This window comes from Camelina sativa, chromosome 14 (assembly GCF_000633955.1).
Source record: "Camelina sativa cultivar DH55 chromosome 14, Cs, whole genome shotgun sequence".
NCBI lineage: Eukaryota > Viridiplantae > Streptophyta > Magnoliopsida > Brassicales > Brassicaceae > Camelina > Camelina sativa.
The window spans coordinates 1,119,636-1,146,793 of record NC_025698.1 but is presented as its reverse complement, the minus strand read 5'-3'; the positions used below and the strand labels follow the sequence as shown (position 1 = coordinate 1,146,793).

The window sequence follows — 27,158 nt, the reverse complement described above, 5'->3', positions numbered from 1 at the left end:
TTTTTTTTTTTTTTTTTTTTTTAATTGTAGAAATATAGAGTTGGTTCATTGGATTCTCCGTTCCTAAATCCTAAACATAAAATACAAAAAAATCAAACTAATTTAATTTGGTTAGAACAAATATCTGTATTTACTTGTTATGAATAGGTTGGGTTAATTTTTAATTTAGAATTGTTTGTTTGTTGTGGAAGGAAAACGATTAGATTTAGATGTTTCTATTTAGTTTTAGTTAAGAAATGAAATGACAGTTTGCATTGGAGTTGGTTTGGTTAGATTAAAAAAACATACCGTTGTCTAAAACTAAAATATACATCACATAAAAACAACCGTGTTCAAGTGTATAATTGTCTAATGTCAACTGCTCAAATATACAAGAATTTTCTTTGTAACTTTTGTATGTCTGATGATTTGGACCTCTAAACGAACCCAACTTTATATTATTATTAAATATATATATATATATAGTTAATAATCATTGTTTAGTCGTTAGATAGTATTAATATCAGGTACCAAAGGGATATTTGATCATACAACTATACTCACTTTTCTTTAGTCGGATGGAGAAAACAAAATTGTCTAGATATGAATTTTAATGCAGAAGACTGAAGAATTGACAGCTATTTTTTTAACATGAAATAAATTAAAAAATATTGCCAGCTTATTTCACACACTACATACATATTGTATTAAAATAATTATTAAAAAAAAAACGCCGGTAAGAAGAAGGATAACATCGTAAATGCAGCTTAAAATCTCCTAATCAGACAAAACAATCCGAAGTGTTCCCTGGCATCCCACAGCTGTTTTAATGGCATTCCCCGTAATTTAGTCATAACAACGAGCCCAGATTTAGTCCGTATTTTAATTTAACTACTCCCTTTGTCATATATCCATAATAAGTTCTTCCGTCTTTTTTCTTTTTCTTCATATATTTTATGTTTTTTCCAGAAAAAAAAAGTAAATAAATAAAAATATTCAGGAAGAAGAAAAAAAAGCCTGTGTAGAGAGAGAGAAGAAGAAGAAGACGACGACGAAGTCAAGAGAGAGAGAGAGAGAGGAGAAACAATGGCGGAGGAGACGATGGAGAACGAAGAGAGGGTGAAGCTGTTCGTCGGACAAGTTCCGAAGCATATGACGGAGGCTCAGCTCCTCACATTGTTTCGGGAATTCTCCATCGTTGATGAAGTCAACATCATTAAGGAGAAGACTACACAAGCTTCCCGGGTTTTTTTTTTTTTTTTCCTCTGCTTTAATTTGGATTTTTTTTTTCTTTTTTTTCTGTTAAAGAAGTTTTCTCTGTTTTGAGAATACCCTGAGATGGGTTTTTGATTCGTGTGAATTCGTCTTGATTTTAAAACCCCTAAATTTCTCTATACGCCTCCCCCTGTTTTCTCCGTCGTCCTCGTTTCCCCTGTTTTTTTCAAAAAAAATTCTTCTTTGATTAATTTGTGAACTCTGAAAACCCTAATTTCACCTGGAATATTTTTTTTAGGATGTTGTTTTCTGACATGTCCTTCAAGGGAAGAAGCAGACAAGGTGGTCAATGGTTTTCATAACAAGAAGACATTGCCTGGGGTCAGTCTTTTTCTTATATTTTTTGTTTACCATTCTTTCCAATTCTTGAAGCTGATTTCTGGGATTTTCTGATACTTGAGAATAGTTGAATGTGATGTTTCTGTACCTTAAAAACTAATTGATCTTAGTTGCACAGTTTTCAAGTTGGTTGATATCCCGAGATTGCTTTTTATCCGTCTCGATCTGCATTGTGCTTGCTTTTTGTACCTGTTAATTCTCTAGAGTTGGTTATTTAATTTTGAGAGTTTTGCATGTTGTTGTTATACATTAAAATCATGTATCCATCGAGGTATATAACCATGAATCTGATATTGCTGATCAGAATCTGCCTCATTGCTTGTTGGAATCTGATGACACTAGTTTCAAATCCTCTATAGTTTGATTTCTTCAAACCCAAGAAAGCACATTGATTCACTATAGATGCCATGTATGGACTGAGAAGACCGATACGAATATAAAACTATTTGTTTCAGTTTGTTATTGTTGATTAATAGCTACTATAAAATATGCTGACCCCTTTATGGTGAGAAATTGATTCTTCTTGGAGAACTTAGGATAAATTGTGAAAGGTAAACAAAAATGTGGTGTATATCCTTGGTTCTTTAGATTTTACTGTGGCTTGTTTCTGAATCATTGCATCACAACATTGACTCTGCTTTTCATGTTATGTGCAGGCTTCTAGCCCGTTACAAGTCAAATATGCAGATGGCGAGTTGGAAAGACTAGGTACTCAAAATGCTTCCGAGTGATGTGCCCAATTTTGTTGTTTGTGTGTATACCTGCCATCAATTTGATGAGTGTGTTCTTGACTTTTCTTGCAATCCAGAGCACAAACTTTTTGTCGGTATGCTTCCAAAGAATGTATCTGAAGCTGAAGTCCTATCCTTATTCTCTGTATACGGAACCATCAAGGATCTACAGATTCTAAGAGGGTCTATACAAACTAGCAAGGGTATGTCCATCACTTGATTTCTATCTTCTCATGCATCTTTAGATGTCTATACCAAAGTTTTGACTGACTTTTAGGTTTATCTTAGGGTGTCTGTTTCTGAAGTATGAGTCTAAACAACAAGCGGTCGCAGCTATGGAAGCCCTCAACGGAAGACATATAATGGAGGTGTGTACTTATTGCAACTTTTTCGAACATTCTTATTAGTAAGTTATAAAGACTTCTACGGAGAGTGTGCAATATCACATCCTTTTGTATTTTTTTAGGGTACAAATGTTCCTTTGATTGTCAAATGGGCGGACACAGAAAGGGAAAGAAAATCCCGAAGACTTCAAAGAGTTCAATCTCATATCTCCAGACTGGATCCGCAAAACCCCTCCATGTTTGGAGCATTACCTATGAGTTATGTTCCTCCTTACAATGGATACGGCTATCATGTAAGCTCTTGTTCTCTCCTCTAAGTTCTGGACTTGACTTTTTTCAACTCAGTAATAAAATATCGAGATAAATATATTAATTATTGTCCGAATGAATTGTCACTTGAGCAAACACTTAGAGTATCTGTTTGTATTGGGAACTTTGATACACAAGTTTATAAAAAAGCTAGAGACTGCTGTATATTGGTTGCTAGATTTTTTATTCTATCCACTATCGTTAAAATGATTTTCTCTATAACAGGTACCTGGAACTTATGGTTACATGCTACCACCTATCCAGAGTCAACATGCATTTCACAATGTAATTTCACCGAACCAAGGTAACGGAGGAAGTGCATTGCAGGGAACCGCTTTGACCGAGTCTGTCCCACCACGTTTAGCACCCCGTAGAAAATTCCCAACGGCTCTCGGAAACTATGGTTACAATGGTTTACAGTATCCTATGGCATTTCCTAGAGGGATGATACCTCCTCGCCTTCCTCTAACCACAGTTTCACCTGGAATTTCTAAGAACGGCACATTAATACCTTCCTCGCTACAAACTGAAGGTTTTTGTTAGTCCTAAACAAGAACAGATATGAATTGATTATAAAGTGTACGCCCTAGTCGTTATGTGACTCATATCTTAAAATAATTTCTTTGATGTTCTCAGGACCAGCAGGTGCAAATCTATTTATTTACAACATACCTCGGGAATTCGGGGATCAAGAACTCGCGGTTGCGTTTCAATCTTTTGGTAAGGTTCTAAGCGCCAAGGTGTTTGTAGACAAGGTCACTGGTATAAGCAAATGTTTCGGTAAGCTCGCTCTTGCTTTTCGTCATCTATCATCATCATGTTTCCCATCCAAGACTCTAGTTAACGGTTATGCATTCCTTTTCTTGCGGCAGGATTCATTAGTTATGACTCACAAGAGGCTGCTCAGAACGCTATTAACACAATGAACGGTCGCCAAATAAGCGGTAAGAAATTGAAAGTCCAGCTTAAGAGAGAGCAGCAGCAGCAACAACAGAGTAACAAACCGTTATTAAACGGTTTATTAAACTCGTAAAAACCACTGACTTCTCTTCATCGTTAAGACTCTGCGGGGCGGTTAACGGCAAATCAGTCCGGTTTAGACATTAAGATGGATCTTGATTGGGGTGGATGGGACTCAAGTACAAACATTGTTGGCCGTTATTAACATTTGACAATCCAAGTCTCATATGGTTCAGAAATTATTCTCCGATCACTCAGAAAACTGTATCGTCCTGCAAAAGGATTCTCTTCCACGCTCACTTTTTATATTTTCTCTAAAATTTGCTTCATTACAATTTGTAATTTATGTGTCATTAAAAATTATATGTATAAAATGTTAAGAGACTATTAACCATTTTAAATTCATTTATTTAAACAAAAATATTTGAATTAAGTAAAAGTTTAGAGGGATTACAATTTTGTAGCATAGATTATGATTTATGACACGGTAGTAATATTAAAGAAAACGAAATGTTCAAAGACTATTATATTGTAGTGTTCTTTCCAATTTTCTTACATATTTTCGTAAAGACCAATGCATTGCAAAAATAGGTGCATGCTATAATTTTAAACGGTTCAGATTTCATTATTTCGTAATAAATTAAGTTTTATATTAAAATCTCAATAAACAGCTCACATGTTGTTATTTTATAATTAAAAAATTAAAGGTCCACATTTCATTTTATTTTTTATATAGTCCTAATAAAGGATCCACACTCCACATTTCATAATTTGGTAATTAAAATTAATTATTATTATTTGATGATTACTAATTAAAAGGTCCACAATTAATAGTAATGACTATATATATTACCTATTATTAATTTGGTATTAATTTTCATTAATCAAGAAATTAATTCAGTGGGAGGTCCACCATTTTTTGTATTCTAAATATAAGAGGTTCAAATAATCATTTTTTCATTACTTTTACTCCCTGTTATTATCTTCTTAAATAAATTGCAATATAAATATACATTTTTAGTTAATAAAATAAAATGATTTTTTGGAACGAAATCTGGTCATTTGGAAAATTACAGATAGAATATATTAAAGAATTTGGAAAGTTTTGCTAAAATCATAGAATGGTAGTGGTATTGATATGTTTACCTGCCGAACGCAAACATACATGTGCATGTTGTTAAAGAAAAGAAATCTAGTCATTTGGAAAGAAATCTAGTCTATTATATCTAGTTTTCGTATTTTAATACGTCGTTTTGATAAATAAAACATTTAAACCCTAAAAAAATATACATAAATTGTATATTTCAAACCGTAAAATAAAATATATATATATATGTATATATTAAAGTAATTAAACATTTAAACCCTAAAACAATATATATATATATATAGAGGATAAATAACAAGCAAAACAAATACGGTTAATTCAAAATAAATGAATCATAGGCCAATAACAAAAAAAATATTGGTGGCTTAAAATGTAGTGTATAACAATTGCATCAGTTTTCTTACAAAAACAATGTTCTTGTCCGGTCGATAAAAACGATATATCATATTGGAGGAACATGTACAAAAAGTCCGTAGAACAGGGAAGTAAGTGTATGCCGCGCATATTTTTAAAACGCTTCTCATATAGGCTATTTACAATTATGCCCTGCGGAAACGACGACCAGCAAACGTGGCAACGAGCCATTCGAAGACAAAGCCTAGAGCATGGGTAGTTTCGTCATTTAGTCTCTTTATCGCTTAAGCTTAGCCGTTGTTACTACCATCGCCAATTGGCCATACAACAAAATTCGTGGGATTGTAAAAAAAAAACACTTTTGATTATTGGCTTACATAAAAGGAATTGCTCTCGTGGAAAAAAATTTGGGTTATAAAATGGAGACGAGGGTTTTCACCACCACAGAATCCTAATCTCCTAATCTCTCACAATCTCCAAAACCAGCTGTGTTTTGTTGTCATGGCTTCCCACTCGTATCCATACCCATCTACTTCGTATGAATACCTACAGACCTTCGCCAACGATGACGAATGGCCTGGACCTAGATGCGGTCATACTCTCACGGCGGTTTTCGCCAACGATTCCCATCAGCTTGTCCTCTTCGGCGGTAGTACTACTGCCGTCACCACCAATGATTATTCCTTACCCGGGATCAGTAAGATTTGAGTTTTCGAAACTTTGTTTAGGGTTTTTGAGATCCTCTCTGGTGACGGCTTAATTTTTTTTCTTGTCTGTGATTGTTTTTTTTTTTACTTCTAGGTTTAGAGGGCGTTACCAATTCGGTGCACTCTTTTGACGTTTTGACCAGGAGGTGGACAAGGTGATTGAAGATTTTATCTTTGGTGTTCATACGTTGATGTTTGTTTTTTGGGTTTTGTAATTGATGATATTTCAATTGGTTTAGTACGTGTGGTGGATCTCTTTTGTAATATTTCGTACTTGTGTAGGATTCACACGGATGGTGACCTTCCGTCTCCCAGGGCTTGTCATGCTGCCACTTCATTTGGCACTTTGTTCATTGTTCAGGTGATTGTAATGACCATAATAATCATATTACTCTCGTCGTGGTTGTAGATCTGGAAAGACTTTGTTTGATTTTGATTGTCAAAGCATCTTTCCTGCTGGTTCGATTCAAGTAGTAAAATATATAGTTTACTTGTACAGAGAAACACCTTTGGTAACAGTCTAGGCCAGGCCAGATCTGACACATGACTATGTTATTTCGTTGGCAGGGTGGGATTGGTCCATCAGGGCTTTCTGATGGAGATGTCTACATGCTTGACTTGACTAGAAATGACCTCAAGTGGCATAGGTGAGAGAGTTTATTTATGAATTTTATCTTTGCTCTAGATCTATTTCATTAATGAATATTAATTTTACGCATTTGATATAATTTTTGTTCAGGTTGATGGGTCGAGGGGCGACTCCAGGCCCTCGCTACGGCCATGTTATGGATATAGCTGCTCAGAGGTGGCTCGTCATATTTGGTGGGAAGAATGGTACGAATTCCTGTATATGTTTCTACGAAAAGGAACTTTTTTGGTTATCATTATTCTATTTAATTTTGTAAAAAAAAAAAAAAGTCCTGATTAAACATCCTAAAAACAAGTTTGTTACTTTTGTATATGGAGTAGGAAATGAAGTTCTCTCCGATACGTGGGCACTGGACACGCAAAGACCATCTGCGTGGGACAGATTGAACCCATATGGCAATCATCCAAGTGGGAGAATGTTAGTAATTTTGTTGATTTTAAGTAACTAGCTAAGTGTATAACACATTTTTGATTTTTGGTTTGAGTTAACTCTTCGTTGTTTAATTTTTTTGTTTTAGGTATGCTTCTGCTACTGCTCGAGAAGATGGTGTTTTTTGGCTTTGTGGCGGAAGAGACTCCTCAGGGAAGGTATAATATTTTCTTCCGTGTATATATATAAGACATTTATTAACTTCCATTTATAAATAAATAGGAGAATGGAAGTTTCGTTTCAAAAAAGTCGAATGCAACAACTTGTCTTGTTTAGTACAATAGCCTTTCAATATGAATATATACTGGCATTTATGTAGCCACTGGGAGATACTTACGCGCTGGAAATGGAAAGCATTGATCAGTGTGGTTGGACTCTTGTTCCAGACGTAGCTCCTTCCCCGAGATATCAACACACAGCGGTATCTTGCCTTTACCACACTTTGGATATACAGGACACTGGCTTCAAATTCACTGTCTCTAATCTTATCTTTGGCAAAAACTTCCTAAACATCTTGTTCGTCTACTCTTTCTTATTAGGTTTTTGAAGGTCCAAGAATGCATGTCTTTGGGGGTGTCCTGAACACGGATCGTCTAATCGATGGTGAACCTATTGTTGCTGGTAAGTACTTCCTTTAATATTCCATGTGACTATCTAATTATCTTTTTTTTGTCTGTTTTTTGCTTTTGTTTCCCAATCCTTCTTATGTGCTTTAATTAATCAATATATACTATATAGTCAGGTTGCAATTCTCCTTCATTTAATTAAGGAATCTTTTTGTTTGCAGTGCTTGATACTGATTCTGGTGAGTGGTTAGATGTAACTCCACCAGAGACCTCTGCCAGTGGCAGCAAAAGACGAGATCAGTATCAGCTTATGCAACGTTGTCACCATGCTGCTGCATGGGTTGGGAACTGCATATATGTGCATGGTGGGATTAAAAAAGGTAATCCTTAATTAGAATCAAAGGAAATAATAATTTTTTTTTTGCTTTTCGTACTTTTTTGCACTTGTCAATTTTGACTTCTACGAAGTTTCTAGATTTCATCTTCTTTGAGAGTTAAGGGAAATTAAAGTAACAATCTTTGTGACAATTGCATTGATTTTATTCTCGTGTAGATTTATTGCTCGCCAGTTTCCTAGTGGCTGAAACATCCCAGCCATGGAGTCCTGAACAAGAAGATAATCCTGAAAATTGTAAGTTACCAACACTAGTCTCGGATGAAATTAATTAGATTTATTATTTTTGCCTTTCTTATATTTAGTCCTATGGATTTTGCAAATCTAAGCACTAGTCAATTTGACTTTTACAAAGTTTGCAGATTTCTTCCTTGAGTTAAAAGTAACACTTTTTTTTTTGACAATTAATTGCTCTAATAAATGTTATTCTCGTGTAGATATGTTGCTCGACGATTGTCTGGTGCCTGAAATATCTAACCCTTCAAGTTCTGAACCAGAAGTCCCATCTATTATGAGGAAGAGGTGATTACTCTATATATCACACTTCTTTACACTCTTTTGTAATGTACGCAATTAGCCCTATCTAAGTTGTTTAACCCCTTTCTTTCTTTTCCATGATGGTATCAGTGCAAGCGAGAGTTCGCCGGAGATAATCGCAGAGCCATATAACTTACCTACCGTAGAAAATGCTTTCTATGATAGTGCAAGTGAAGGACATTTTCTAGTTGATCAAAAGAGAACTGTGAACGTCGAGAGTGAGCAGTTAGTGCCACAGTTCATCGAACCCAGTTCTTGTCATCAAGATCAGTTGCATCAAAGGGTATGACCTTTCTTTTCAGCATATATTTTCCCATCTCCCTGCACTTACAAACGTTACGTTGCAGATCATTTCGACACTTTTGAAACCTAAAGACTGGACAGTTCCTGCCGAAGGAACTTTTTTCTTGAATTGTTCGGAAGTTATGACTATCTGCAATTCTGTGGAACAAACATTTGCGCAAGAACCAACGCTTCTTCAGCTCAAAGTTCCTATTAAAGTCTTCGGCGATCTCCATGGTCAGTTCGGGGATTTGATGCGTTTATTTCATGAATATGGATCTCCTTCTCTAGAAGGAGATATCACGTAAGTTCAAGAAAGAGAGGATCTTCCTTATAACTGTTTTCTTACTGGTTGTGATCAGTTTTGCTCACGAATAGTCACTGAACCAATTGTATCTATATAAATATATACATGTCTTCAGGCATATTGACTATTTGTTTTTGGGAGATTATGTCGACCGAGGAAGTCACAGCTTGGAGACCATCATGTTGCTGCTTGCTTTGAAGGCAAGATATTTTTTCTGTTTTGACATATCATCCACATGCATGTTACTATAGTTTTCTTCTGTTATTGATTAGTTTTTGATGTTTATTGTTCTATCTTTTAACATCTGTCTCATATGCAGATTGAATACCCCAAGAACATCCACTTGATTCGTGGAAATCACGAGTCTAGTACAACGAATAGATTTTATGGTTTCCATGACGAATGCAAACAAAAAATGGTACGTATATATGTTCTAATAGAATATATATAATATTTTGCTCTTTGTCCATGGCTAATGAAGTAATAATCTTCTTCTGTACCATACCAGGGACAGGCCGATGGGCTCCAAGCATGGTATAGGATTAATCAGCTTTTTCACTATCTTCCACTTGGTGCGGTGATTGAAGATAAAATTTTATGTGTCCACGGAGGAATAGGGAGGACACTTTGGCTCGACGAAATTGCAAGTATCCGGCGACCCGCATTCCCGGATTTTGGAACAATTGTGTTGAAAGACACATTATGGTAAACATATATATGTCTCATCAACTATATATTTCTTACTTATTTTGGAAACTACTGTAATAATAACATTTTTTTGTTGTTGTTTTTGTTTAAATATATAGGTCTGATCCAACCGCAAATGATTCTGTTATGGGTATACAATCAAATGCTAGAGGAGAAGCTGTTGTCACGTTCGGGGTCAGGCCTTGTATATATTTTCTTCTCTTTATTATATAAGATATAAAGCTCGATCACTAAATGAACATAGTCGTGCATTGTCGTCATGTATGTGCAGCCTGATATCGTCAACGGGTTTTGTGAACGAAATAAAATCCAAATGATCATACGAGGACACGAGTGTGTTTCTGATGGCTTTGAACGGTTTGCAGAAGGACGACTTATAACTGTCTTTTCCGCTACAAACTACTGCGGTACGTATTTAATTTTTTTGCTTTATAAAACTTAATTTCATATATATATAGTTCGGCATGTGAATGAAAAACAATGTGATGAAATGAACAGGATCTGCAAACAATGCGGGAGCAATATTGGTAATCGGTAGAGACTTGGTCATTTATCCAAAGTTGATCCAGCCTAGACCTCCCTCCATCTCTTCTTCCGAAAACTGTCCAGAAAAAGAATGGATGGAGGTAAACTTCCTGTGTATTATTAACCTTGTAGAGCATATGAAACATGTTGTAGTGGTAACTGAGTTTTAAGTAGTAGTGCTTATTTCGTGTTGGACTCTCAGGAGCTGAACGAGGAGATGCCGCCTACTCCGCCTCGAGGGGAGACAGCTGCATAAAGGCAGCAATTGTTTGGTGTAGAGAAGAGAAGAGAAGCTTGCGGTTGATGAAGAGATGAAAGTGTTTCATTTGCAAGCTGAACACCTGACCTGACTGTACCGGAGACTGATCTATATATCATTGTTGTTGTACCTTCTCTTTCTCATTTTTTTCGAACATTTTCATTTTTTTCTTAATTTGGTATTATTCAGACTTGGATGGATGGATGGATGTAGTTTAATGATCTAATTTGTCCGGTTTGGTTAATCCGATTAGGTTCCATAATTGAAGAAACTCAACCATCATTGTTGTTCTGTTTCATTTTTTTTTTTTTTTTGGTTGAGTGTTAACATCAACATTGAAGAGAGTGCTCAGTTATAAAGTAAATAAACAAAAGAAAATGTGAATTTGGTTAGCATTATAATAATATCTGTCCTAAAAGAACAAAAGAACCTCGTCCCCTTCAAAGTCTTGAAGAAGCTACCTGACCACAAAGGCCAAAACCATCACATTCATCTTCCCTTTTTTTTTCTTTTTTAATTTATTTATTTTTCATTTTTCCTCATTTATATACATTTCTACTTTTCTGATTTTAAAATTTATCTTTTAAAAAATCAATGGTTATTGTGAGGTTTGAAACTTAAAAGCATATATTCCCATATTCCATAGTAGTATTATAATTGTGTTCATAATTATAGTTCTTATTTCTCAAATTGACTACTCCTTTATATTCGTATAACAAATTTTAAACCAAAAATAAGACTTGTTTCATTTAAATTTATTAAAACTTTGCGAATTGCATATAGTTTAACCATAGATTTCACATCTTTTTCCTAAATAAAAACAAATTATAAGTGGTCATTTTCTGATTAATGTATTTTGTCCACAATATATCATTCATGAATATATTATCAACACTCTACGATAAAACAGAACCATCATTTTCCGGTTGTAATACGCAAAAAATAAAAAATAGATGGATCTTTACTACACTTCATCCTCGCATCCATATATAGAAGAATCCTTATTCACTTCTACAGAACCAAGTCACCTAACGAATAAACGAATCGTTTCTTTCTCTTTAAGACTTTGTTGTTTTTTTTTAACACATTGAAACACTCTGACTGTGTGTGTCCCTCAAAAACTATAACAAAATATATTTTGACAAAAAAAAAAAAGAAAAAAAAAAGCCCAATAATATATCAGAAAGCGTAATTTACGAGATTACCCTCGCCACTCGTTGCATTGTGTACTGGGCCTAGTCTTTTGTGGGCCGGCCTTAAGCGGACACGGCGTTTGTAACGGCGGTACCATACAGTTATACTGCAGACACAGCGAGCTGCTCACCGGGATTTCCGCCGCCGGGCTTATCTGTATCCCCGTCAAGAAGTTATGCTGCAGATACAGCGTCTGTATACTCGCCGCTAACAACCTCTCCACGAAGCTCGCCGGAACTTCACCAGTGAACCGATTACTGTTCAAGTAGAGGTTCTCTACGCTTGAGAGAAGCGGAGATATGCCGCCGGAGAATCGGTTGTAGCTGAGATCGACGGTCGAGATCGTCACTTGACTAGCCGGCTGTATCAAACCATAGAAGAAGTTGCGCTGTAGTTGAAGGTTTGTGATGGGGAAGGCGAAGATTCGACCGGGGATTGTACCGGTGAACCGGTTTAAGCTGAGGTCGAGGTAATTAAGCTGGTTTAACCGGAGTAAAACCCGGTCTACAGGTCCGGTTAATTGGTTCCAGGCGAGTGAGAGGTACTGCAGGGACGGAGGGAGAGACGCCGGAGAGACTGAGCCGGTGAGGCTGTTGCGTTTGAGATCGATTCGGGTTAGGGTTTGTGAGAGGAAGGGTGGGATTGATCCGGTTAAGTGATTGTGGCAGAGAATCAGACTCGAGAGCTCCGGTAAGGATCCGATCGACGGAGAGATGGTTCCGGTTAGCTGATTGTAGCTCAAATCGAGTGTTCTGAGGCGGCGAGCCTCGCCGATACTCGCCGGAATCTCGCCGGATATGAAATTCCGGCTGATTGCGAGAAAGCGAAGGTCTTTGAGCTGCGAGATTGTCGCCGGCAAGGCACCCATGATTCGACCGGGAACAATGGAGAGCTCGATGAGAGAAGAGAGTTTGCCAATAGCCGGGTTGATCCGACCAGATAAACCGGGTGAACCGGCTCTAGGATCGCCGAGATTGAGAGTAGTCACTTTATCACCGTCGCAGTAGACGCCGGCGAAGCCGCATGGATCAGAGGTGAAATCCCAGGACTGGAAGAAGTTGGAACCGGGCAAATCATCGAGGGATTTACGAATGGCTTGCAGAGCCAAGAAATCAACCGGGTCGAGAATGGCCTCAGTCAAGAACCCGAGTCGAACCAGAAACATCAAACACCAAATCAACTTGGTAAATCTCATCTTCTTCTTCTTCTTCTTGAAGCTTAGTAGTAGCCGTTGAAGAAGGTCCAGGAAACAGAGACTATATATATATATATATATACAGAGAGAGAGAGATGAGAAGAAGAGAGACAAAGCTGGCTGTAAAAAGCACAGCGCAAATGGGTTTGGTATTCTGATATCTCGTGAGAGGGGAAAAGTCTGGTTTATGTGGTGGAGATAAGGTGTTCTCGTGGGAGCTTCCGTGAGAGCTTTAATGGCGGAAGAGAAGATAAAAGAAAGGCTTTTTTCGAGAGAAGAGAAAGAGTAAACAAAATGGCTTGAGGAGGAAGCCAAACAACAACACACAAAGACAAAGAAATGAATATTCTTCGTCTGCTTCTTCTTGCTAGCTAGTATAGGAAAAAAAAAAAGACTAGTCCATAATACAATTATTATCTTCTGATACCGCGTAAATTACTTACTTATATTGATTCACTTGTAAATTGTAATGCAGCTATACATATATTGATAATGCAGTACACAGAGAAGGAGGACACGGTTTGTGGACCAAATTAACATGGTATCAAACCTAATCAAGTATACTAAAAGCAGTAAGTACACAATTATACGGTATTACAAATAAGTACACAATTTATACGGTATTACAAAATGATAATTCTAATATTATTGTCTTTCTTATTCTATCACTTGTTTCTTGTTTGTTCGTTTATTATTTATTTTACTTTCTTTGGTGGCTTGTGATAGAAGACGATGTATGAAAAAAAATTAATGAAGGTCGGACAAAAAAACTTGATAAGAATGCCTAAATTAAGAAAGGTTATACATTTGGGTTGTGTCAGTGAAAACATGAGAAAAGGTGCCTCCTTTTTTTTTTTTAATCAGTGGTTTTTATGGGGAACAGGTAAAAAAAAATTTGGTAAAACGGCTGTCCGAGCCATATGTAGTAGTAGGTTCGGACTTCAGATGAGCAGGTTAGGTTCGGTAAGAGAGGTGGACTAATTTGCTAAAAGAAAGTGTCGTCACGTGAGTTTTGTGTGCGTTTCAGTCAGTTTCACTGTTTTAGTGAGTTGACAGCTTGGACGAGCGAGACTTCCGTGACACGTCAGCTTTCTGGTTCGATAATTACTTTCTTCTTTGTACTACCCAGTCTACCACCACCACCTTTGTTTTCTCCTTTTCTGATTATTATTTATATTTTATTGTTTTATAATTAACCAATATGGTCAATGTAACAGATGAAATCTTTAGTCAAAAAGGTAAAAACGAATTCGCCCTCAACATTTTATAAATTGTGTGTTTCTATATCCACTTCCAACAAATCTTGCGACAAAAAGCGTTTGTTTTAACTAAGTTTAAATCAGAAGTAAATATGTTATATAAAAATATATTTGTCACTCGTCTATGATTTAGTTATTATCTTAGAAATAACTTCTTTTATATTATATTATATGAATAAAGTTTTGATATTTTACGAATGTATCAAAATAAATATGAGAAAGACTATTAAAAAAAAGGCTATGACATTTTAACATGATAAAAGAAAAAAGGAAAGATTTGTGAGATTGGGTACCAACAACTGTATAATTATTTTTGACAAAGGTAGCTGGCAAAATGGTCCTTCTGTTTCGTGGGCGTAAAGAAAGATATAACTCGTAAAGTTCGCATTATTTTTTTCCCAATAGTAAAAAACCAAAGGAAAAAAAGGGAATATGATAAAAAATAAAAGAGTACATGTTATAGTTCTCTAGTTTTTACTTGTTTAGGGATATTACAAAACTTGTTGTTTGTCAATAAAATTAGAACATTGTATGAATCGAGGCAAAAAAAACAAAACAAAAGAAAATGGAATAGGAGCTTGGACCACAAGTCTTAGCAACACACACATGCATAAGGTCAACATTTATAACGCTTTACCCAATTCTAACATTTGTTTCACTACATACGCAAGCAACAAGATAGCTCGATAAGCTTTTGCCATTTGGGTATTTGCCAACTCACCTCTCATCTCTACTTTTTGATGTTATATGTACATTAGTTTCATAACTGTAACTCTACACTTTTCTGAAATGAATAAAAAATCCATGTCTAGCCGTGAATTGTATAAGACGTTTCAAATAATGATTTCGCTACTCATTAACACATATACCAAACCATGTATAAATAAATTTATTAAAGATGATGGTTTTGCTACTCATTCGAAGAGACTAGGTAGTGGACCAAAATTAGATTTACGAAAAGAAACTTGGCTTTGCAAGAAAGCCAAAGCAATAGGTTCCAATCACAATGAACAAAATCGGAAAAAGTCTTAACCCTAGAAGTATAAGATGGTCCCACCACGAGATAATTAACACATTCGTTTTGGGACTCTGTGTTTGTTTGGTGTGTGTAGTCGAATCATCTCATCAGAGAAGGTGAGATCACTAGCTAGTAGTAACCGACTGAAGATTTGCGCTTTGACTTTTAAATCCGATTTAGTATTTATTATATATCCTTCATATTAATGAATTAAGAACCCTATTACCAACCATGTTAGTATAAGAAATATCTAAAAATCAATTAAGAAATCTTTGTTGAGTGAGAGAAATTAATAATCTACGAATGATGGATGAAGAGGGATAAGATAAAATGGTGGCAAGAGAGGAAAGCTTTGTTCTTGTTGTTGTTACACGCCTCCATGCCTTCAATTAATGTTACGTTAGTCTCTTTCACTTCACAGTTCACACTATCTTTCTTTTTTTCTTTCTAAAATGCATCATCGAGTGATTACCATAAAACACATGGCTTCACATTTTGATTCCACTTATAAACAGTATATGATTATTCTTCTGCATCTTCTTTTTATTTCGTTCCTAGTTCTAGCTTCGGACATTATATTAAATACATACCTAACAAGACATGCCCAATCTATTGTCACAATCATGTCCTGTAAGCCCTATGACAATAAAGTTGATAAAAGAGACGATGTACATTATTCATAATTCAAACAAATCATTGTTGATTATTCATTCCCCACATAATCAAATCGACGAAAATGCTAATTAATACCCTTTTGCTTTACGGCTTAAACCAAAATCATGAAGCCACTAGAGTAGATCAGATTCAGAATGATGCTGAGAAATCCCAACTTTAGAAGAAGTCACATAACCAGCAACGGACCAATCCTTACAAGGAGAAAGAAGTCAACAATCTACAAAATGTGCGTCAGATTCAACAAACGAGTTCTTGAACTTGGCTCACAGAGTCATTAGGGATCACCAAATTCATGCAAAAGAACATAAACAGTCACCAGTACCATTGTATCAACATGACCATTCATATGTTGGTCACCAGACTTAACCTGAAGCCAACCATGGCCAAACAGAGAACTAGACATACATATGGAGTATGGACATGTCTATTTATAAACTTACAATTCAGATTTTACTCTTATAACTCAATTAAGAGTCTAAACAAGACAAGATCTTTGGCTAGGGACAGTGTTGCTGAACCTCATCAATCAATATAGAACACAACAACAACGACAACAATATATAAATACTAAGAGAGGAGTGTCGGTATCATCACGTATTCAGCCTTGAACATTTGCATAATCGAGAAACACATCGGTCTAATTCATACTAACTTGAGGAATTGTACCTCCAGCTTGGAGGATCTGTTGCTCTAACTGCAACAACATTACATAACAGAAACAAAACTATGAGAAGTAGCAAATGGCTCAGTAAAACATTGCAGAAGAAAAATAATTCACGAGCAGAACAAGTAGGTTTAGACAGAAGTTTTAAAAACTCACATTAAACAGATCCTGAAGTTTAGTCTTCAACATCTTATATTCATAATCCACCTGCTGCAAACACCTTAAACACCTGTACAAGTGTTAATTAGAAGAATAGTTTAGAAATCAAATCCAATAACAATTTGTATGGACAAGCATGGGATAAAAAGTGACAAACTTGTTTTAAACAACACTCACCCTTCACGGTTCTGAACATCACAACATTCCTTGAAAGCTATACACACATTTTTTACCCTCCTTGCACCGACACTGGTGTACAAACAAAAGCAGAGGCTAAGCCATTAAAAAAAAAAATGTGGTTTGCTCTCTTAAGAAGACTAGATAAGTTTTATGAAGTACTAATATACCTGGAGCTACTACCCTTGAGTTGATGCACCCCTGAATCCACCTGTTTGAAATCCACATGATCTGGCCGCTCCCTAATGCGATAATAAAACTCATAAAAATGCTGTCAACATGTCCAACGAAAACACACCTCAAAAACGAAGGAGGAGGATTAGAGAAACAAAGTTCCAGAAAAAGGTATTACATAAAAACAGAGAAGGGCAATAAATAAGAGTTAGTTAAGAGAAAAGGGAACACACAGTGATGTAGACATGTCATTGATAACCTTAGCACAGTCGTCAAAGAAGAGAGAGACAACCTCAGCTACAAAATCAGGGCTGCCTTCATCTTGCAATTTTCTCAACTCAGTGAACTGATTATCAAGATATCCCTTCACAACAAAAACCTTAACTTAGCTTATATCTAACCCTGAAACTCAAGTCTAATCTAAGATGACATGAACAAGGAACCCTAACTATTTTTGCGAGAAATCACAAAAAGAGGTAATTATAATGTAAATTTTGGTGAGAAAAAAAAACAAACCTGTTGATAAAGAGAAACGATGTAGTCTTGAAACTGTCTCTGCAACTGACCAACAACGATGGTGTTCATAGCTAAGTTTTTTACCTTCGACGAGAGATTTAATTAGCTTTTCAAGATCAGTCGAAAACACACAACTCAACTCCGATCGATCTAGATCAGAGATTCTGAGCTTACAGAACAGATCAAACAGAGTCAACTGAAACTTCCAACTTCGTAAAGTAAGAGACTCCGATCCTGTCGACTACCAAAAAGGGAATTAAAATTCACTTTCCTGTTGACTGATTTTGACTTTGGAATATCTGATCTGACGATGTTGTTGTTGTTAGATATTTCAAATCTCACAATTCGTTTTATGGGCCTTTAATCGATCCTAAATGGGCCGAACCCAGATACTATGTTGCAAATAGTCTGAATTGTTGTATCTTCTTTTTCGTTTGTTTTGTTGTGTCAATAAATAAAAATAAAAACTGTAATAAGGTAATCTGTGGTTGTGATTCTTCACTTTTATTTGTTTTTATTTTTGTTATTAGAATTGAATTTGAATAATGCAAATTTTAATAAGACGTAGAAAAAACCAAAAAAAAAAAGAAACAGGGCACAGAAGAAGGTAAGCAATGGAGTCAACTGATGATAGTAGTAGTTCAAGTCAAGCAAAAGCTTTCGATGATACGCAAATCGGCGTGAAAGGCCTTGTGGATTCGGGAATCACAGAGATTCCGGCCATGTTCCGCGCAACCCAAGCTACTCTAGCAACCCTGAAATCGCCACCACCTCCCAAGCATCTCGCCATACCCACCATCGATCTCAAAGGAGCAAGCGTGGTGGAGAAGATCAGAGAAGCTGCTGAGAGATGGGGTTTATTCCAGGTTGTGAATCACGGCATCCCCGTGGAGGTTCTGGACAGGATGATCCAAGGGATGCGCAGCTTTCACGAGCAAGAACCTGAAGCCAAGAAACCCTTCTACTCTAGGGATCATACTAGAGACGTGATTTACTACAGCAATTTTGATCTACACAACTCAGACGCCGCGAGTTGGAGAGACACGCTTGGTTGTTATACCGCACCCGAACCTCCCAAATTACAAGATTTGCCCGCCGTTTGTGGGTAAGGCTATAGGTTTGTGGACCTTGTGGTTGTTATATACCTATAGTTATATGTTTAATGATTAATAGCTAGACGTTTTAGCTTAAACAAGTGAATTATGCAAATATATGGCAGGGAGGTTATCTTGGAGTACTCAAAGGAAATAACGAAATTAGGTGAATTGCTATTTGAGCTTCTATCAGAGGCTTTGGGGTTGGACTCGCATCACCTTAAGGACATAGACTGCGCCAAGTCTCAATATATGGCTGGCCAATACTACCCACCTTGCCCTCAGCCTGACCTTACCATAGGTATAAACAAGCACACCGATATTTCCTTTATCACCATTCTTCTTCAGGACAATATCGGTGGGCTTCAAGTTCTCCATGACCACCAATACTGGATTGATGTTACTCCTGTCCCTGGGGCTCTTGTCGTTAACGTTGGAGATTTTCTTCAGGTTTATATAAAAAATGAAGTGTTTGCTATTCGATCTTACTTCGTTTCCTCTATGGATTGGGTTTGATCTTTCTCTCTTTTTTTTTTTTTCGTTTTTCAACTGCATGTGTGCAGCTTATAACCAATGACAAGTTCATAAGCGCCGAGCATAGGGTGATAGCGAATGGATCTTCAAAACCGCGGACTTCAGTTGTATGTGTTTTCAGCACGTTCATGAAAGCATGTTCTCGAGTATATGGGCCAATCAAAGAGCTTCTGTCTGAAGAAAACCCTGCCAAGTATAGAGACTTCACCCTCACAGAGTTCTCAACCATCTTCAGGTCAAAAACGATCGACACTCCTGTGTTACACCATTTCATGATCTGAGACGACATTTGGGTAATCTATCAAACTCTCCAACTTTTTCTATAATTATTTGTCGTGATAAGGCGTAATAATATTTGTAATAGTCGAATAAGTAGACAATAAAACTGCTACTTCATCTTTAAGAATAAAAGCCCATGATGTGTAATACATTAATAATGTACAACATATGGTATCCACCCATGATCGTTTATATCATCATCAAAATTAACCAAGAGCATATGGTTCACTAGTTTGTTTTGAGTGAGTTGAGGAATGAGGACTCGTCCTGTGAGTCTAGATCGAGAATAGTCCAGACTTTTTTAGCATGCAATCTTCTGCAGTTAAACCCAATTTTACATTTTTCAAATTAAAGTATGTTTTACTTTGTAATATGTTTAGTTTTTGACCTAAATCCATAAATCTGACAAACCGAACATTATGATTTCCAAACCAAATTACTAAAAAAAGAAAAAAACAGAAAAATCAAGCACATCTTGTTTCCCAATAGACATAGAGGGACCTTCTTCATTTCATCATGCCTGCTGGATGATACATCAAACAAATAACCAATCTATATATGCAAGAACAACACCTACAACCTATCTCTCACCTAAACCCTTCCCGGTTTAACTTGTTGAGTTCTCGCTACATATTCTCCCCATTTTCCTCATGGGTATTGGTGTAAAACCAAAACCTTTTCATCTAATAGATCAAAATGTGCATCCAAGAACTTCATTTCTCTCATCTCCATATCCCAGTCACCATCAACCAGAAATTTCTTGTACATCCATCAAGTCCAACACCTGCAAATCAATCTCCTCACCATAGTCTCTATCTATCAAACCTAGATGATATAATCGGAGCACGAGTTTTCACTCCCTCCGTGTATTTCTATCGATCAACCAATACTCGAGAATCTTTGGTACTGGAACGGCTTCGAGATGCTCTCGCTGAGGTTTTAGTTCCGTATTATCCACTCTCTGGTAGGCTAAGGGAAGTTGAAAATGGCAAACTGGAAGTTTTCTTTGGAGAAGATCAAGGTGCGTTAATGGTCTCGGCGAATTCTTCAATGGCTTTAGCTGATCTTGGAGATCTCACAGTGCCAAATCCAGCCTGGTTACCATTAATCTTTCGAAATCCTGAAGAAGAAGCTTACAAGATCCTCGAAATGCCTTTACTTATAGCTCAAGTAACGTTTTTCACGTGCGGTGGATTTAGCCTTGGAATAAGACTTTGCCATTGCATCTGCGATGGTTTTGGAGCTATGCAGTTTCTTGGCTCGTGGGCAGCTACTGCGAAAATCTGTAAATTGATTACAGATCCTGAACCGGTTTGGGATAGAGAGACTTTCAAACCAAGAAACCCACCAATGGTGAAATACCCACATTATGAATATCTTCCAATCGAAGAACGATCAAATTTGACGAACTCTTTGTGGGATATGAAACCACTGCAGAAATGTTACAGGCTAAGCAGACAGTTTCAGTGTCGGGTTAAAAGCACTGCTCAAGCTCAGGACTCAAGCTTAGTATGCAGCACGTTTGATGCAATGGCTGCACACATATGGAGATCATGGGTCAAAGCACTTGATGTGAAGCCACTAAATTACAATCTCAGGCTCACGTTTTCGGTCAACGTAAGAACAAGACTCAAAACCCTAAACTTAAGAAAAGGGTTTTACGGCAATGTTGTATGTTTGGCCTGTGCTATGAGCAGTGTTGACAGTCTTATTAACGATTCTTTAGCTAAGACAACACGTTTGGTTCAGGAGGCGAGACTTAGGGTTTCAGAGGATTACTTACGGTCTATGGTGGATTACGTTGAGGTAAATAGGCCAAAGAGGTTAGAGTTTGGTGGGAAGCTAACGATAACGCAGTGGACCCGGTTTGAAATGTATGAGACTGCGGATTTTGGATGGGGTAAACCGGTTTATGCAGGACCAATTGACTTGAGGCCTACGCCGCAGGTTTGTGTGTTGTTGCCTCAAGGAGGAGTTGAGCCGGCTAATGATGAACAAAGCATGGTGGTTTGCCTTTGCTTGCCTCCTTCTGCTGTTCATAATTTCACTCGGATTCTATCTTTAAATGATTGTACATAAATAAGTCAATGATACGAACCAATAGTCATATTGATATGTCAATCACATATTATATTATCACATGATTATAATCAAGCAGCAGTAGCTTTTATTCCAACAAGAAGAAATATTCAAAAACACATCTCCAAGCAAAATAAGTCACAGAACTAGTGACCAGAGAACGAATTTGAATTCATCTTAATCACTAAAAACAGCAGGAGACGCCAAAAAGAAAAGAAAAAACATTGGTGAAGTTTTCAGGCCATAGTGTTCATCTCCACAGACCACATGGATCAAACTGTACATAGATTAGGGCTCACTAGTAGGGTTTAAAACAACATGGAAACCCCAGAATCGAAATTTTTTCATTCTTTTTCTTTTCCGTTCAAGGTTTCAACCACGCCCCATCGACACCCATATTTACCAACTCCCATCTATAACAATGTACATAAAAGAAGAAAAGGGACAGAGAAATTACCACCAACTCGGAGGAATCTATATATACAAACAAACTCCAGAAGCCTTCATGACTTTTGACAACTATTTGCCTGTTCAAACACAAAGATTACGAAGACAGCAAAGAGGTCAGGTTCTCATTACTCTCACTTAGACAGTAATTCATCATAACAGTGTCTGAAGGATTCACCGTAGAAAGACTTGAGACTCGAGGCCGTGATTGGGGTTCCGAGAGAGATTTAATCACCTACACAAGGAATTCATACCATATACCACTTCATCTTCTTGTAGTTTATCTGTGTTGTTGTTGACAATTAGATGATGACCATTAGTAACTTCATCTAACTTCTTTTTCAGATGTTCTTCTTCAGGATCTGCTATTGCTTTACAGTGCTCCTCACGCAAAGAAAAACCAAAGCCCATAGGAGGTTTTCCTGTAGCAAGCATCTCTTCATTGACAGTAATATCGGTGCGAATAGGTGGTGTGGTAAAACCATTTGTGATCTGGGTTTCGCCGAGTGTACGGTGTTTGGCTGTTACAGATTTCTCAATCCACCCATTTGTGTTGTTCTTCTCTATTTCCTTGTAGATCCCATTTACTGTTGGTAAAGAAGACTTGAATGAGGAGGTCATGTGATCCGAATCATGGAGATTCTCCGACGGTTTTGATGAACCTGTTTCCATTAAACCAAATTGTTACTTCCACATGCCTTGAGATGAAACGACCCTAGGTCTGATATCCCTCATGAATATTTTATCTTAAGAACTGATAAAATAATTAATTACTAGGGAAAAACTTAAAATTTACCCTCTTCAGAGCTTCCGGCGGACTCAACTGATCCAGGCTTAGAGTGACAGTTGATAATATCTTGACATATTTTTCCGTTAACTTGATGCGATCCCGATGCGGATATGTGATAGCATTTCATAGAAAACCTGTGTCAAACATTCCACAAAGCATAAGATATGCAGATCAAAGCATATTTTTGGGATTATAAAAGAGAATATTTGGAAAAGAGAATGCAGAGGCTGTAATAATCACACATTAGACTCCTTGTCCAACTACAAACTTTCATCACGAAGACAGCAAGATACACAGATTTTTTTGTCCAACATTTGGGCATACCTGTCTTCCAATGTTGCTTTGGTGCTGTGGAAATGGTCAAAAACTGGCAGCAGCTTTTTCTGTTTTATTTCAAGTTCATGGGCTGGAACCTTTTCTATCTCAAACTCTCCACCAGTGGGACTACTATCTCTTGGAGAATCCATAACATGAAAAGAAATCTAGCAACACATCAAGAAAGTAAAGTAAATATCAAGAGACAAGTACAGCTATACCAGAGAAAGGAAGATTTTTTGACAAAAAATACCTTTGAATTTTGCCACACTGGTAGCATCCCTGAGGTAACCTTTACCTCAAAGTTTGAAAGATAGCAATGTGATCTTTCTGGGGGATTCTCAGAACAACTTTTCATATAGTTATCTTCACCAAAATGGCTGTTGATGTTGACGGAAAGACATGCATCATCATGGTTTGTCAAGTTATTTGACATTGTCTCCAAATTATATTGGTTTTCAGCAATATTTTTGGGAAGTCGTTCCTCTGTCTCCAGCCAGTCAGACCTTCTACATACATCCCACCACTGAATAGGTTCAACTTTGACCCTCAAGTCATCCTCCTGAACTTGAACATGTGATGTTCTTTGCACTCTCGAACCATTTTCAGGTGATTCTGTGCAAACAGATGGTAGAAGTTCATGCTGCACCACATGGCCTGATGGAGTATAGACTAAGATATGCTCCAATGAGTTAGTCCGGGAGTTCTGTTGAAGGTCATGAGTGATGGATTTATGAAAAACAGCAGCCACAGCACCCGACGGTACAAAAACTTTTCCACCTGCAGTGGTAGCAGCATTGCTTACTGTGTTAAGCCACCCAAAACTGCTATACTTGATTCTGCTTACAACAGAAAGGGTAACAGCCGGTGGTGGCGGTAAAGACTGCTGATTATTTGACAACGATTGAGTGAACCACCATGGCAAGGATGAAGCTGGAAGTCGGGCAGGCTCCTCACCCTCGCAAGGTTGAAACATTGCGTCGCTGCCAGACGGGTTTAAAACAAAAATATGGCAAGTACCCTTGGATGAAATAATAGCCACCCATTGACTGTGCTGACTAAAGCAAATGTCCTGGACGATCTGTTAAAAAGAGCAGGAAAAAGCCAATCAAGAAAAGAGAACACTGAAAGGAATAGGACATATGTCAACCTAAAAGTATACTAACAGCAGAAGTGATCCCTCTATGCAGCTTGTAGAGATGCACATGAGAAGATTCCCACTCATAACTTAGGTCACCAAGTGCACTCTGTGAACGAGACGGCATGATCTGAAAGACATTGATATTGTTCCCACACACTGATGCAGTAACCAATAAAGTTCCACTAGGATCAAAACAAAGTGCTGAGATAGGACTCGTATGAGCCTTGAACTGTGATATTACAGCTCCAGAAACAAGATCTTTAACAGCAACCTGTTGGACGAACATTTAAATCATATCACAATCTGGAAATAAAACAACACTGGCAACTCGAAGCAAGTAACTATTGATTCAGGAACCCAGGCAGAGTGAAATTTTGTGCTTTCTAATACATCTGCCATGCCTTAGTAATCACTGCTAAACGACTATAGTGTAAGAGAATAGCACGACTAAAGAATTGCACACAATGATCAGATCCAGAATAAAACTAACCATGCCAGCATTTTCTGCATCTGATCCAGAGACTCCACCAACTTTCCAGATTGAATTTGGTGATGCTGGAGAAGTAGATCCATCAGGGAGCATATCTTGGCAGTATTTTGATAATGTTTTGTATCCCATGTCCCCCAGGTTGATTAATCCAGTAGCTAACTGTTTGCTAGACTCCATGGCATAACGGGCCATGAAACTACTTCCACCTGAAGATGAACTTGGGCTGAGACTAGGTGAAGAAGTAAAATTCTGTGGGCTTAGGCGCCCTGTTTTCATTGACATGGAACTTTTGGACGCATAAGCAAGCCACCTTGGACCTACAGCCATCGGACCATAGCCAACATTCACCCTGGTTGTCCCTTGTCTCACTGGCTGAGGAACAGGATAGGTGAGAACACTGAACTTATTTTCCAGAGTAAGTGCGTCAAAGCAATATATCTGCACAAACCAAAATGTAAACCCATCAGTCTACGACATAAGAACAAAATATAAATCTGTTACACTCAGCTTATAAAAACTACGTTCAATGCAAGCAAGGTTCAATTTGGTCTGAAGACCAAGCACCAAACACCTACTTTGCCCAATCATATAAAATAAAGTACTACTGGTTTGTAAGAATTTGATCATAAGAATCTGAATATCTTGAACAGCACTAGTACTCACTTGATTGGCAAGGCCAACAGCGACTACTCGGGAGCTGCATCTAATCATGCAAACAGATGAGCGAAATCTCAGGACATATACATAACTGTGAGACCTAAGGGAGTAAAAGCGAACAGTGGTTGGATAGTTGAGGGAATCCCCGGCTTTAGAGTCTGATTTACCATCTCTTGCTGATGAACCATTCTGGGGAAAAGAGTGACCCAAACCAATACCATTTGTGTCATCTCCAGCAACAACAAGTAAAAGTGGATGTGAGTTCCGAAAACCCTCATGATCACCAGACCTGACAGGTAAGGGCTGCATCTGTAAGAATGAAACAGGACCACCACGTTTAGAGACGAGTTCATTGAAATTAGAGGCATCCTCAACATCAAAGACTTGAAAGCCATTCTGATAACCGAGTAAGAGAACATGTATGATGACGTGTTGATCCAGTTCAAGAATGCCAAAGCCAGCCCATGTCACCTGCTCATGAAAGCAAATTTCAGATGTTAAGAGTGCAAAGTAGTCCCTCTCAAAGAAAATTAGAAGTTGCTGACTCTCAATAGGAAGAAAACAAGAGAAATTCGAAAAAATGACTGCAGGTATCTACTTTTCAATTGAAAATATAGCAACACACAATTTCAAATGAGGGTCAAAAGGGAAAAGGAACCTAGACACCTAAATTAAGCAATTTAACCAACCACAACTAACAAACCCAACACACATAATCTCAGATAAGAAAGAAGCACTAGTAATTTGCTACTCAGCCTATGTATCTCATCAATCCATGAAATTAACACACTAACAATCATTTCACTAAACGTTACCAAACACTCAAACAGGAAGGAATCCCCAAATACGTCCTAGCGATTTAAATGATACAACAAAATAGCAAAAAAACAAACAAAAAGCAAAGTATCAAAACAGAACAGCGAATTTAAAGGGAACCTGATCTTTATCGTATTCAGCAGCGGAAATAGAAGCAGCGACTGAGGCTCCGGCGGAACGAACAGAAGAAGCAACGTTGGAGGCGTTGGCGGATACAGTTTTGAGGCAAGAAGAGATAATTTTAAAGGAATTGGGTAACAAACCACTGTTCTTCCCTTTCCCCTTCTTCATCATATTTCTTCTTCTACTACTACTACAACAACCACACACCTACTAAGAGACGACGAGCAACAAACTCAAAACCAACCAAAGGAAAAAAAAAAAACGAACATGGCTCGCTATGGTATCTATCTCGATCATCAACCGCCACAGGAAAAAAATACGAGAAAATCAATCAAGGAGCATGTCCTCCGATAACCACCGACGAACAGATATAACATCCGATGGATCTCTCTCCCTATCTCTATATCTCAACGGATTGAGAAAAAAAAAAAAGGGTCGGAGTAGTACAAGTGTTTGACTTGGATCAAAAGCTGATAATATATCTCAACAGAAACATCTCAACAGTATATCTTACGAAGAAGGAAGGAGAAGGAGAAGGGGTTGTCTTCTCGTCTACTAGTAAGTAAATATACTTTGTTCGCCTTTGATTTTCCTGAGGAA

The 27,158-nt window shown here is 37.3% G+C and overlaps 7 protein-coding genes across 9 annotated transcripts; 4 read left to right on the top strand and 3 right to left on the bottom strand.

Annotated features, from left to right (window-relative positions):
- LOC104738841 (RNA-binding protein BRN2) lies at window positions 988-4,342 on the top strand. Of its 2 annotated transcripts, XM_010459052.1 has the most exons (9): window positions 988-1,223; window positions 1,491-1,575; window positions 2,250-2,301; window positions 2,402-2,527; window positions 2,613-2,692; window positions 2,791-2,961; window positions 3,203-3,509; window positions 3,614-3,757; window positions 3,850-4,342. In XM_010459052.1, exons 1-9 carry the CDS (start codon window positions 1,066-1,068, stop codon window positions 4,008-4,010), a joined length of 1,284 nt encoding a protein of 427 aa, XP_010457354.1. In that variant the 5' UTR covers window positions 988-1,065; the 3' UTR covers window positions 4,011-4,342. The 2 variants fall into 2 exon arrangements, with proteins under 2 accessions (XP_010457354.1, XP_019090901.1); XM_019235356.1 differs by lacking the exons at window positions 988-1,223; window positions 1,491-1,575 and adding an exon at window positions 1,582-2,144.
- LOC104738839 (serine/threonine-protein phosphatase BSU1-like) lies at window positions 5,847-10,983 on the top strand. The gene is made up of 21 exons (XM_010459051.2): window positions 5,847-6,096; window positions 6,201-6,261; window positions 6,389-6,467; window positions 6,674-6,753; window positions 6,846-6,940; window positions 7,076-7,172; window positions 7,273-7,342; window positions 7,504-7,605; window positions 7,724-7,805; window positions 7,972-8,130; window positions 8,304-8,381; window positions 8,582-8,666; window positions 8,772-8,964; window positions 9,029-9,267; window positions 9,386-9,470; window positions 9,590-9,688; window positions 9,779-9,975; window positions 10,077-10,152; window positions 10,250-10,385; window positions 10,477-10,604; window positions 10,706-10,983. The coding sequence occupies exons 1-21, from the start codon at window positions 5,901-5,903 to the stop codon at window positions 10,757-10,759; spliced, it is 2,391 nt and encodes a 796-aa protein (XP_010457353.1). The 5' UTR covers window positions 5,847-5,900; the 3' UTR covers window positions 10,760-10,983.
- Window positions 11,706-13,681, bottom strand: LOC104738838 (LRR receptor-like serine/threonine-protein kinase ERL1). The gene has a single exon (XM_010459050.2). It carries the CDS (start codon window positions 13,149-13,151, stop codon window positions 11,964-11,966), a length of 1,188 nt encoding a protein of 395 aa, XP_010457352.1. The 5' UTR covers window positions 13,152-13,681; the 3' UTR covers window positions 11,706-11,963.
- LOC104738837 (histidine-containing phosphotransfer protein 5-like) lies at window positions 16,322-18,089 on the bottom strand. Of its 2 annotated transcripts, none has more exons than XM_010459048.1 (6): window positions 17,794-18,089; window positions 17,537-17,641; window positions 17,274-17,374; window positions 17,104-17,175; window positions 16,924-16,996; window positions 16,322-16,797 (listed from the first exon to the last, which is right to left on the bottom strand). In XM_010459048.1, exons 1-6 carry the CDS (start codon window positions 17,860-17,862, stop codon window positions 16,741-16,743), a joined length of 477 nt encoding a protein of 158 aa, XP_010457350.1. In that variant the 5' UTR covers window positions 17,863-18,089; the 3' UTR covers window positions 16,322-16,740. The 2 variants fall into 2 exon arrangements, with proteins under 2 accessions (XP_010457350.1, XP_010457351.1); XM_010459049.2 differs by having other exon boundaries at window positions 17,274-17,345; window positions 17,511-17,641; window positions 17,794-17,891.
- On the top strand, window positions 18,347-19,919 carry LOC104738836 (1-aminocyclopropane-1-carboxylate oxidase homolog 4). Its single transcript, XM_010459047.2, has 3 exons — window positions 18,347-18,898; window positions 19,013-19,337; window positions 19,451-19,919. Exons 1-3 carry the CDS (start codon window positions 18,408-18,410, stop codon window positions 19,700-19,702), a joined length of 1,068 nt encoding a protein of 355 aa, XP_010457349.1. The 5' UTR covers window positions 18,347-18,407; the 3' UTR covers window positions 19,703-19,919.
- LOC104738835 (omega-hydroxypalmitate O-feruloyl transferase-like) lies at window positions 20,215-21,802 on the top strand. The gene has a single exon (XM_010459046.1). It carries the CDS (start codon window positions 20,397-20,399, stop codon window positions 21,777-21,779), a length of 1,383 nt encoding a protein of 460 aa, XP_010457348.1. The 5' UTR covers window positions 20,215-20,396; the 3' UTR covers window positions 21,780-21,802.
- On the bottom strand, window positions 21,848-27,158 carry LOC104738834 (autophagy-related protein 18g-like). The gene is made up of 9 exons (XM_010459045.2): window positions 26,556-27,158; window positions 25,626-26,090; window positions 24,963-25,400; window positions 24,498-24,743; window positions 23,585-24,412; window positions 23,341-23,498; window positions 23,023-23,150; window positions 22,405-22,888; window positions 21,848-22,306 (listed from the first exon to the last, which is right to left on the bottom strand). Exons 1-8 carry the CDS (start codon window positions 26,727-26,729, stop codon window positions 22,458-22,460), a joined length of 2,868 nt encoding a protein of 955 aa, XP_010457347.1. The 5' UTR covers window positions 26,730-27,158; the 3' UTR covers window positions 21,848-22,306; window positions 22,405-22,457.

What these genes read in the sequence shown, in the direction of transcription:
- LOC104738836 (XM_010459047.2), top strand. Translation starts at nt 18,408, where the DNA reads ATGGAGTCAACTGATGATAGTAGTAGTTCAAGTCAAGCAAAAGCTTTC. An exon ending in GATTTGCCCGCCGTTTGTGG is followed by an intron (nt 18,899 to 19,012) that starts GTAAGGCTATAG and finishes AATATATGGCAG; the next exon opens with GGAGGTTATCTTGGAGTACT. An exon ending in ACGTTGGAGATTTTCTTCAG is followed by an intron (nt 19,338 to 19,450) that starts GTTTATATAAAA and finishes GCATGTGTGCAG; the next exon opens with CTTATAACCAATGACAAGTT.
- LOC104738839 (XM_010459051.2), top strand. Translation starts at nt 5,901, where the DNA reads ATGGCTTCCCACTCGTATCCATACCCATCTACTTCGTATGAATACCTA. An exon ending in AATGACCTCAAGTGGCATAG is followed by an intron (nt 6,754 to 6,845) that starts GTGAGAGAGTTT and finishes ATTTTTGTTCAG; the next exon opens with GTTGATGGGTCGAGGGGCGA. An exon ending in CCATCTATTATGAGGAAGAG is followed by an intron (nt 8,667 to 8,771) that starts GTGATTACTCTA and finishes TGATGGTATCAG; the next exon opens with TGCAAGCGAGAGTTCGCCGG.
- LOC104738835 (XM_010459046.1), top strand. Translation starts at nt 20,397, where the DNA reads ATGTGCATCCAAGAACTTCATTTCTCTCATCTCCATATCCCAGTCACC.
- LOC104738837 (XM_010459048.1), bottom strand. Translation starts at nt 17,862, where the DNA reads ATGAACACCATCGTTGTTGGTCAGTTGCAGAGACAGTTTCAAGACTAC. An exon ending in TCGTTTCTCTTTATCAACAG is followed by an intron (nt 17,642 to 17,793) that starts GTTTGTTTTTTT and finishes TTTGTTGTGAAG; the next exon opens with GGATATCTTGATAATCAGTT. An exon ending in CTCAAGGGTAGTAGCTCCAG is followed by an intron (nt 17,176 to 17,273) that starts GTATATTAGTAC and finishes TTTGTACACCAG; the next exon opens with TGTCGGTGCAAGGAGGGTAA.
- LOC104738834 (XM_010459045.2), bottom strand. Translation starts at nt 26,729, where the DNA reads ATGATGAAGAAGGGGAAAGGGAAGAACAGTGGTTTGTTACCCAATTCC. An exon ending in CTGAATACGATAAAGATCAG is followed by an intron (nt 26,091 to 26,555) that starts GTTCCCTTTAAA and finishes TTTCATGAGCAG; the next exon opens with GTGACATGGGCTGGCTTTGG. An exon ending in ATGCAGAAAATGCTGGCATG is followed by an intron (nt 24,744 to 24,962) that starts GTTAGTTTTATT and finishes TTCGTCCAACAG; the next exon opens with GTTGCTGTTAAAGATCTTGT.
- LOC104738838 (XM_010459050.2), bottom strand. Translation starts at nt 13,151, where the DNA reads ATGAGATTTACCAAGTTGATTTGGTGTTTGATGTTTCTGGTTCGACTC.
- LOC104738841 (XM_010459052.1), top strand. Translation starts at nt 1,066, where the DNA reads ATGGCGGAGGAGACGATGGAGAACGAAGAGAGGGTGAAGCTGTTCGTC. An exon ending in GTCTATACAAACTAGCAAGG is followed by an intron (nt 2,528 to 2,612) that starts GTATGTCCATCA and finishes GGTTTATCTTAG; the next exon opens with GGTGTCTGTTTCTGAAGTAT. An exon ending in TGGTATAAGCAAATGTTTCG is followed by an intron (nt 3,758 to 3,849) that starts GTAAGCTCGCTC and finishes TTCTTGCGGCAG; the next exon opens with GATTCATTAGTTATGACTCA.